This window comes from Lathyrus oleraceus, chromosome 2 (assembly GCF_024323335.1).
Source record: "Lathyrus oleraceus cultivar Zhongwan6 chromosome 2, CAAS_Psat_ZW6_1.0, whole genome shotgun sequence".
In the NCBI taxonomy this organism is placed as follows: domain Eukaryota; kingdom Viridiplantae; phylum Streptophyta; class Magnoliopsida; order Fabales; family Fabaceae; genus Lathyrus; species Lathyrus oleraceus.
The window spans coordinates 201,169,338-201,179,835 of record NC_066580.1 but is presented as its reverse complement, the minus strand read 5'-3'; the positions used below and the strand labels follow the sequence as shown (position 1 = coordinate 201,179,835).

At 35.2% G+C, this 10,498-nt stretch overlaps 1 protein-coding gene across 1 annotated transcript; it reads left to right on the top strand.

Annotated features, from left to right (window-relative positions):
• The first annotated feature begins 4,343 nt into the window (after positions 1-4,343).
• LOC127118877 (phosphatidylinositol 4-phosphate 5-kinase 1) lies at positions 4,344-9,427 on the top strand. The gene is made up of 8 exons (XM_051049114.1): positions 4,344-5,750; positions 5,851-6,015; positions 6,226-6,391; positions 6,908-7,018; positions 7,107-7,300; positions 7,401-7,531; positions 7,617-7,710; positions 8,630-9,427. The coding sequence occupies exons 1-8, from the start codon at positions 4,693-4,695 to the stop codon at positions 8,937-8,939; spliced, it is 2,229 nt and encodes a 742-aa protein (XP_050905071.1). The 5' UTR covers positions 4,344-4,692; the 3' UTR covers positions 8,940-9,427.
• The last annotated feature ends 1,071 nt before the right edge of the window (positions 9,428-10,498 follow it).

Genomic DNA, 10,498 nt, shown 5'->3' with positions numbered 1-10,498 from the left:
AGGTGATGTATCAACCATCAAATTATCCCTCACTTGAACATCATCTAATGGGACAACATGCGATGGATCCACAATGTACCTCCTCAATTGAGACACATGGAACACATCATGAAGATTAGAAAGTGATGGTGGTAATGCAATCCGATATGCCACTTCACCTATCCTCTCGGAAATTTGATAAGGACCAATGAAACGCGGCGTCAACTTACGCGACTTCAAAGCTCTACCAACACCCGTTATTGGCGTAACTCGAAGAAACACATGCTCATCTTTCTCAAACTTAAGAGATTTCCTCCTCTTATCATGATAACTCTTTTGACGACTCTGAGAAGCCTTCATCTTCTCTTGAATCATGTTAATCTTATCCGTAGTCTCTTGAATCAACTCGGGTCCAACCACAACACTCTCTCTCGATTCGTACCAACATAAAGGAGTTCTACACCTTCTGCCATAAAGAGCCTCAAAAGGTGCTATTCCAATACTCGAATGGAAACTATTGTTATACGTAAACTCGATCAAAGGCAAGAAACTATCCCAATTTCCTCCTTGTTCCAAAACACAAGACCTCAAAAGATCTTCAAGTGACTGAATAGTCCTCTCCGTTTGACCATCAGTTTGCGGATGATATGCCGAACTCAAACGCAACTTCGTACCCAAAGCACTTTGCAAACCTTCCCAAAATCTCGAAGTGAACCTCGGATCTCTATCCGAAACAATGCTCGACGGAATACCATGCAAACACACAATCCTTTCGATGTACAACTTAGCAAGTCTCTCCATCGAATAATCCATCCTCATCGGAATAAAATGAGCACATTTCGTCACCTGTCCACAATGACCCAAATCGCCTCACAATTACTCGATGTTCTCGGCAAACCCAAAACAAAATCCATAGAGATACTATCCCACTTCCACTCGGGAATAGATAACGGTTGCATCAAACCAGACGACTTTTGATGTTCAATCTTTGACTTTTGACAAGTCAAACATGAATACACAAATTCCGTTACATCCTTCTTCATACCTTGCCACCAAAACATCTTTCTCAAGTCTTGATACATTTTAGTAGCACCAGGATGAATACTCAGACCACTTCTATGCCCTTCCTCAAGAATCCTCTTTCTCAAATCCGCAACATCCGGAACACAAACTCGATCACGACACCTCATGATACCATTCTCATCAATCCGAAAGTCACCACCTTTTCCTTGATTAATCAATGTCATAACATCGACTAATTTCACACCTGACTTCTGACCTTCTCTAATCTCGTCAAGAATGCCACACGTAAGCTTCAACATACCAAGCTTAACACACGAAGGCGTCACTTCACAAACCAAACTCAAATCTCTAAATTGCTTAAACAATTCAAACTCTCGAATCACCAACATAGACATGTGCAATGACTTCCTACTCAATGCATCGGCTACAACATTCGCCTTTCCAGGATGATAATTCAAACCAAAATCATAATCTTTCAAGAATTCCAACCATCTTCTTTGCCTCATGTTCAATTCTTTCTGATCGAACAAGTACTTCAAACTCTTGTGATCACTAAACACATCAAATCTCGATCCAAACAAATAATGTCTCCAAAGCTTCAACACAAACACAACGGCGACCAACTCTAAATCATGCGTCGGATAATTCCTCTCATGAACTTTAAGTTGCCTTGAAGCATAAGCTACCACTTGCCCTTTTTGCATCAAAACACCTCTCAAACCCGATAAAGAAGCATCACAGTACACAACGAAAGTTTCTAACGGATCCGGTAAAATCAAAATAGGAGCCGTAGTCAATCTTCTCTTAAGCTCTTGAAAATTCGCTTCACACTACGAAGTCCAAATGAAAGCTTGACCTTTCCTCGTCAACTGCGTCAATGGTAACGACAACTTAGAAAATCCTTCAATGAACTTCCTATAATAACCAGCCAAACCAAGAAAACTTCTAATCTCAGCCACAAACTTAGGAGCTTCCCACTAAGATACAACTTCAATCTTCGTAGGATCCACAAAAATACCACCACTCGAAATCACATGTCCAAGAAAACTTACTTCACTCAACCAAAACTCACATTTGGAGAGTTTAGCAAACAACTTCCTCCCTTTCAACACCGATAACACAACCTTCAAATGCTCGGCATGATCTTCTTTACTCTTGGAATACATCAATATATCATCAATGAACACAACAACAAACTTATCCAGATAATCATGAAAAATTCTATTCATATACTCCATAAATACACCAGGTGCATTAGTCACACCAAAAGGCATCACGGAGTACTCGTAGTGACCGTACCTTGTCCGAAAAGCAGTCTTTTGAATATCCTTAACCTTTACACGAATCTGATGATACCCAGACCTCAAATCAATCTTGCTAAACACACAAGCTCCAACCAGCTGATCCATCAGATCGTCAATCCTTGGAAGTGGATACTTGTTCTTAATCGTCACTTTATTCAGTTGTCTATAATCAACACATAATCTCATAGAACCTTCTTTCTTCTTGACCAACAGAACAGGTGCACCCCACGGCGACACACTAGGACGAATAAACTTCTTCTCGAGCAAGTCTTCAAGTTGACTCTTCAACTCTTTCAACTCGGAAGCAGACATTCGATAGGGAGCCATCGATACATGACTAGTTCCAGGAACTAAATCAATCGAAAACTCAACCTCACGTTCCGGCGGTAAATCACTTATAATTTTAAATAACTAATTTTATAAATTGTATTAATTTTTTCAAATTTAATAATTATTTTTTTAATAAAAATTTGTATTTTTATAATTATAAATAACTAATTTTATAAATTATATTAATTTTTCAAATTTAATTATTAATTAATGAATTTAATTGATATACACTGACAGTGTAAAAATATTTTACACTGTCAGTTAATCACAACCATTGATTTATTTAAAATGTTTGACTTTTATTTTAATCACTTAAAAAGTAATACAAACGGATGATTGTGATGCATTGACGGTGTAAAACACTGATAGTGTATAATAATTAATCTCTTAATTAATTAATAATTTTTATAAATATAAAAAGTGAAAAAAATTTAAATTTGCCATATCAGCACTTCTGCGATATCATTTGGCAGAACAACATTGATTTTTTTTATTTTTTTTTTATTTTTTTATCTTTGAGTAACAGAATGTAAGGTAGATTGAAAATTAATTAAAAAAATAGGACAAATTATAATTTTTGAAAAACATGTCATTTAAATACAAAGAATTCTTATTACTAGTAGGAAAAAAATTGTTAGGACAGAATGTAAGGTAGATTTAAATTCTTATTTAAGATTACATGTCTTTTATTCTTAGTAGGAGGTAGATTGACATTATATAATCTTAAATTGGAGAAAAAAATCTTATGGGTATTTAAATATAATAAGAATAAAAGACATGTTAAGAAGGAGAGTGATTGTATAACCCACTGATAAAAGCAGGCCATAATATAATAGGTGAAATAGGTCCATCCCCTCTATAATTCCATTTTCCCAAAGCTTGTATAAAGTCAAGTATCATTTTGCACTTTCTCAAGGGTTGTTAACACTACTCCCACCACCTAAAACTAGCCTTCATTTTCATTTCTATTTCCATTACTTTCAAATAAGTTTCATTTTCTACTTGCTTAAACAAATTGCTATAACACAAAACATTATTATCATGAAAATAAAAATACCAATAACAACAAAAAGTAGAATACCCTCCCGGAAAAGAAACTAAATAAAAAACAAAATATTTTTTTTCTTCATATTTTTCATCATTATAAGATAAGAAACCCCACTTTGTTACATATTTATTTATTTATTAAACAAAATATCCCATCCATGATCCAATCAACCAACAAATAATAATGGGATAAAGCTGAACCAAAGAGAAAAAAAAGATAATGATGAAGCTAAATTCAAATCAAAATAATTGATCCCTACGTAAACAAAATCGTCGCAGAGATTATCGCCCCTATTAAAAATTTCTACAAACACAAGAATATTTTTCTGATTACAAACAAAGTACAAGATCTACGTCTAATTAATATTCAAAACTCCGAGTTAATAAAATATACTCCTATCCAATTAATTAATCCTCATAAAATTACTAATTAAACCCAAATCACACAGAGAACCTGAAACTGAAATGAAACCGTGACATGACATCCTCTCTGCTGGCAATCCTAGGAGATTCCGTTACGTCACTACGAAACCCAATAAGGAAGAGAAGATGATACGCTGTCGTTTTGGTAATTTAAAATTAAAATAATTAATTAATTAGTTAAAGAAGCGCTGGCTGGCAAATTAAACGCTCTTTTCATTTTTCCATTTATTTCGAGAAAATTAGTATAATGTTTTTTTATTTTTTGTATTAAAACTGAAAATAAATGTCCTGTCTGTCTGTATTATACTCTCTCTTTCTATCCGCTTAGCTTCTGTGCTTTCTATGATTCCCACTCATTTTTCTTCTAAACAGTACAAAAAGAGAAAACAAGAGAAAAAAATAAAGAAAAGAGAGAGAAAGGGTTAACGAAAACAGAAAACTGAAAAACTTGCCGCCGGCGTATTCACGAACCGGAATCTCTCCGGAGCTTAGTGATTTACAGTCTGTTTCTTACTGAACAAACTACAGGAAACATTAATCGCCGGAAAATGCATTGATTCTTGAGTTTCATCTGAAATAATCGACAATGAGCGACGCGGTTATTTGTAATGAATCCGACGAAGTTGATGCCACTGCGAAGAACAGCATTCCGGAGCCGGAAAAGGAAAATAGACAGTCTCCACCGGCGGTGATTGCTGGAAGAAGCCGTTCTCAAGGAGGTGGCCGGAGAGTGACGCCGACGAGCTTTACGGTGGTTTCCGATGGTAGATCCGTTGTGGAGAGGGTGCTTCCTAACGGAGATTTCTATGTAGGAAGTTTCTCAGGTAACGTGCCGAATGGATCCGGTAAGTATCTGTGGACTGACGGTTGTATGTATGAAGGAGAATGGAAGCGAGGAAAAGCTTCGGGGAAAGGAAAATTTTCATGGCCTTCGGGTGCGACTTACGAGGGAGAGTTCAAGTCGGGTCGAATGGAAGGGTTTGGGACTTTCGTTGGATCCGACGGAGATACGTACCGCGGGTCATGGAGCTCCGATAGGAAGCACGGGTTCGGTCAGAAACGTTACGCAAACGGTGATTTGTATGAGGGATGGTGGAAGCGTAACGTTCAAGACGGTCAGGGGCGTTACGCTTGGAAGAATGGGAATGAATACGTTGGAGAATGGCGTAACGGCGTTATTTCTGGTAAAGGTCAGTTAGTATGGGTTAACGGAAACCGTTACGAGGGTCAGTGGGAGAATGGTGTGCCGAAAGGACAAGGAGTTATGAAGATACAGCATGGTTTGAATTTCAAGGGTTCAAGTTATGGTGGTGGTGGGGGATTGTCGTGGAATGACAGTTTTGCCCCTGTGATGATGAGGAAGCGTTCTTCTGTTGATACTGTTAGTGCCAGAGGGAGTTTAAATGATAAGAGTTTCCCCAGGATTTGTATTTGGGAATCTGAGGGTGAAGCTGGTGATATCACTTGTGATATTGTTGATAATCTCGAAGCATCCATGTTTTATCGCGATGGAACAGCGTCCGAGCCTGATGAATTTCGGAAACACCCTTGTTGTTTCTCTTCTGAAGTTAAGAGACCTGGTGAAACTATTTCCAAAGGGCATAAGAATTATGAGTTGATGCTTAATTTGCAATTGGGGATTAGGTAAATTACAGTCTCTAAGGCGCTTGATCATTTCAATTTGTTTTGTTATTGTTATTTTGTGTTTGGGTTTGTTGTTTAATTTAACTCATGTTTTGTATAGGTACACCGTTGGGAAGGAAGCATCTAAGTTGCGAGAGCTTAAACCTAGTGATTTTGATTCTAAGGAGAAGTTCTGGACAAAGTTTCCAGCCGAAGGATCCAAAATTACCCCGCCTCATCAATCTGCCGAGTTTCGATGGAAAGATTACTGCCCTGTGGTTTTTAGGTATAACTCTCTTTTTTCTTATTGAATTTTATTTATTTATTTATGTTTGTTTGTTTGTTTGTTTGAGTGTATTGATATTTTGGTGAGGACTGGGGAGACCTGTGTTGAAATTATATTGGGTTTTTATGGATGGTATTTGGTGTTGAGTTGTTTAGCGTGTTGAAATTGTGTTGTGCTCTGTTGTTGACTTGTTTTGCTTTGAATCTTCAGACATTTGAGGAAGCTGTTTCAGGTTGATCCTGCTGATTACATGTTGGCTATATGTGGGGATGATGCTCTCAGAGAACTTTCCTCTCCTGGGAAAAGTGGAAGTGTCTTCTACTTGACCCAAGATGACAGATTCATGATTAAGACAGTGAAGAAATCTGAAGTCAAGGTTAGATAGATACATATGTTGTATATGCTTTTGTTGAATTTTGTGTCTTTTGAATTTCACAAAGGTTTCATGTTTGCATGCTTAGAATATTATATACCATATGACAAAATGATTGTTGTCTGTCTTTTACTTCATGTAGCTGTTAATCAAAACCGTTGGTCAAATCATTAGTAGAATTTTAAACCTAGATTCCATATGTGTGTCATTTTAACCAATGAATTGTTTAAAAATGAATGTCGTTCCCTCTTTTAAAGATATAAATCATTGATATTTTTAAATCATGCCATTTAATTATTATTGTATACACTACTTCCAACATGGGCATGTTAATAAGGCTAATTTAGTAGAAGTGTAGTGTATTCTGAGTTTTGATAATTTATTGCATTCCTTAATCTGTTTGGAAAACCTTAAATGACACTCATTTTGAAACCGTGGGAGTATAATGCAACTATAAGTGTCTTTGGCTCGATGTATACTCACATTGACGACTGGTTCTTTCTTACTATCAACTTTTAGGTCCTTCTTCGGATGCTTCGAAGCTATTACAAACACGTGTCTAAATATGAGAATTCACTGGTGACAAAATTCTACGGGGTACATTGTGTTAAACCAATTGGAGGCCAGAAGGTATGAATTGATAGATATATTATCCTAGCTGTTAGAAGAGTTTCTCTTGTGCGATTCTATAACTGACTTTTAATTGTTGAAAAATCAGATCCGATTTATTGTGATGGGAAATCTTTTCTGCTCTGAATATCCAATTCATAGAAGATTTGATTTAAAAGGATCTTCACATGGTCGTGCAACAGACAAACCTGAGGATGAGATTGATGAAACTACCACCCTCAAGGACCTTGATCTGAATTATGTGTTTCGGGTTCAAAGAAATTGGTTCCAGGATCTTATTAAGTAAGTTGTCATGTTAATTATATCTATTATTTTCTGGGCTGTTCCTTAGCTGTGAAATGTTATGGCATACTTGTCTGACAAGTTATGATATTGTGTTCAGACAAATTGAGCGTGATTGCGAGTTTTTGGAAACCGAGAAAATAATGGATTACAGTCTTTTGGTTGGACTTCATTTTCGCGACGACAACACATATGACAAAATGGGGTTGTCACCTTTTCTTTTACGCACTGGTATTGATCCATTACCCACTTCAATGCGTATGGTTAAATGTTTATGTTACACATGATCTCAAAGTAAGTTTCTATTCCCTTTTAGGCAATCAAGATTCTTATCATAATGAGAAGTTCATGCGTGGTTATCGCTTTCTTGAGGCAGAGCTGCAAGATAGGGATCGAGTTAAATCTGGAAGGTATGTCATGATCTGTTCTAGTTCTTTTAAATAATATAGAAATTTTAGTTATTAATCTATTAAATGATTAAATTATTAAATGATTGGGTTGTTATATGACTTGCAACCTAAACTTAATTATTGGAATGGCTTTGAGGGGTGTTTCCTTAATCTGTTGGAATCATTAATAAATCCCAGTAAAAATGAGAACTGCTTGTGCTCACCAGATGTATTTAGTTTGTTCTAAATTGGTTGCATTGCATTGTCATCACTTGAAGGTATCACAAAAGAATAAGTTGTAGGCCTATAATACGTGCCGGCTTAAATCCTAATTCATTGATGACATTAAAATTGTTTGATAATTTCTTCATTTTGATTTATATCTTTCATGATAATAATTCATGATAATAATTGAGAGCTTAAATCCTAATTCATTAATGGCATTAAAATTGTTGATAATTTCTTCATTATAATTTATATCTTTCATGATAATAATTCATGATAATAATTGAGAGTAGTTTGCATTATGTTGGCAAGTTAAGTCGGTATAGGATTGCAGGAAATAGTTGTTTGTGGGACACATGAAAGCTATGGTCAATTTTATTAGATTTAATTTTGATTTATAATATATTTCTAGTCTGACAATAAATTTATTGATTGCAATCATGTTTGTTTCTTACCTTTGCATTCATCTCTTATTTATCCAATACAGTGTCATATACTGCCCCAACAATTTCAAATGTCAGTTACTGTGTCGTTTGAAGATTCTGTTTTTTTTTAAAGTATTTACACTCCTAACTATTTAGTATCCAATACACTCGTTTGAAGATTGTTGGTATTTTTCTAATTTCAAATAGTTTTTTTTTATCCAATACACTCGTTTGAAGATTGTTGGTATTTTTCTATATGAATTCATATTTAGTATGATTTCTTGCTTCAGGAAATCATTAATTAGGCTAGGAGCCAATATGCCAGCAAGAGCCGAGCGACTAGCAAGGAGGAGTGATTTTGATCAATACACCAATGGTGGAATCAGCCATTTGAACCCTTATAGCAGCGGAGAGACTTATGATTGCGTTTTATATTTTGGGATTATTGATATTTTGCAAGACTATGATATTAGCAAGAAGCTTGAGCATGCTTACAAGTCCTTGCAAGTTGACCCTACTTCAATTTCAGCTGTTGATCCAAAGCTATACTCAAAGAGGTTTCGAGATTTTATAGGGAGAATATTCATTGAAGATTGGTAGCAGTGAGTAACCAGTGAGTACAAGATCAAGCTAAAATATTTCCTCCTGAAGTTTGGAAAATCTGCAATGAATCATGATCACAAAAATCCAGGAAAAATCTTTGGAAATTTGATACCACTTGCAGAAGCAGGACTAGAGTTGACTGTGAAACATGTCACTCTGTGTTCAAGTGGGCCCTCAGAATCTCACTTGAGTTGGAGTTGTTTCTTGGCTGAATTTTAAAGATACAGCCATGATGATGCTGGATCAGGGAAAATTTGTATATGGAAAATGTGTTCTAAGTTGAGAATTTTTTTTTCTTATAAAATGGGATGGGGTTTATTTTTTGTGGTTACTTAATAGGATTATGAAAATGAGATGGAAAATATAGTAGAGGGGTGAAGGGAAATTGTTTCCCTAAGATTAGATTGAAAAATGCTTGGATAGTAGAAAAATAAAAACAATGTACAGTTGTTATACAAAAAAGATGGACGGATATTGGAAGGAAATTTTTTTAATTTTAAATTTATTATCGTTACACAAGAGCATGTAATGAGATTATTGGTGTTAAATTCAATGCATTAAAGTCTATTATCTGTTGAATAAACATAAACAAGTGGGGCTTCTGAAGAATGGTAAAGGAATTTAAAAACAAGGGTAGTTGTGTTCACTTTTGCAGTGAAAGCGAGGGCGTTGGACTTGAAAAAGAGTCATGAAAAGCAGAGAAAGTAGAGGAAATAAATAAATTCTCCTCTAGTTTTGTGCATATAAATTTTGATAGTATAGTTAAAATTGAGTACATAATTCTAGTTTTTAGATTTACGAGAAATAAAAGAAAGAAGCCAAGATCGGTAATCACGTCACATGGAACCTGATCCGATTTCTCCATTGAATCTTTCTCGGTAAGAAGATAAATTGTAGTGTTATGTCATGTGATTAAAAAGCTTTCTCAATTCATCAAATATTTTATACGAGTACTTGTTAGCAGGACAGTGTCTCCTCTGGTGTGTTTTGACCTTGTCTTTTTTGAGGATATTGGAGTAATAATGTTTTGTACTAATGTCTGAATTAAACATATGTGTGAGTGGGTAGAGTGGGGACCCATCTCGTTTTCTTTCTCTTTGTTAGAAGCTAAATTAGCGATGGGTGGATTTCAAGCGTGGCTTCCACGTCCTTTCATTTCCCACTCACACTCACAATTCACACACACTAACCTTGTTTCCTCTTACCGTAAATTCGAAAATATAATCATCTTGTCTTTTACATCATTTTAATATTGAACATCTACATTTTTGTCACTATCAAATATGCCAGATTTGAATCATTGACACTAAGCTAAATATGTCTTCGGTTGCTTGCCATTGTCACGGATAGTTTTCTTGGACGTCAATCATATATAAAAAAAATACTATAAATTAATTGATTAAATGTATTTTTCTTTTCTACAAAATTACAAACTTCCCTTGTTTATATCTTTATGAAAAATAACGTTTTTTACGCAGTTTTAATATCCGGTGTTAATTCCATATGTACTTTTAAATGTTTTTTTCAGCATGTTTAACATATTAAAAAAAATCATT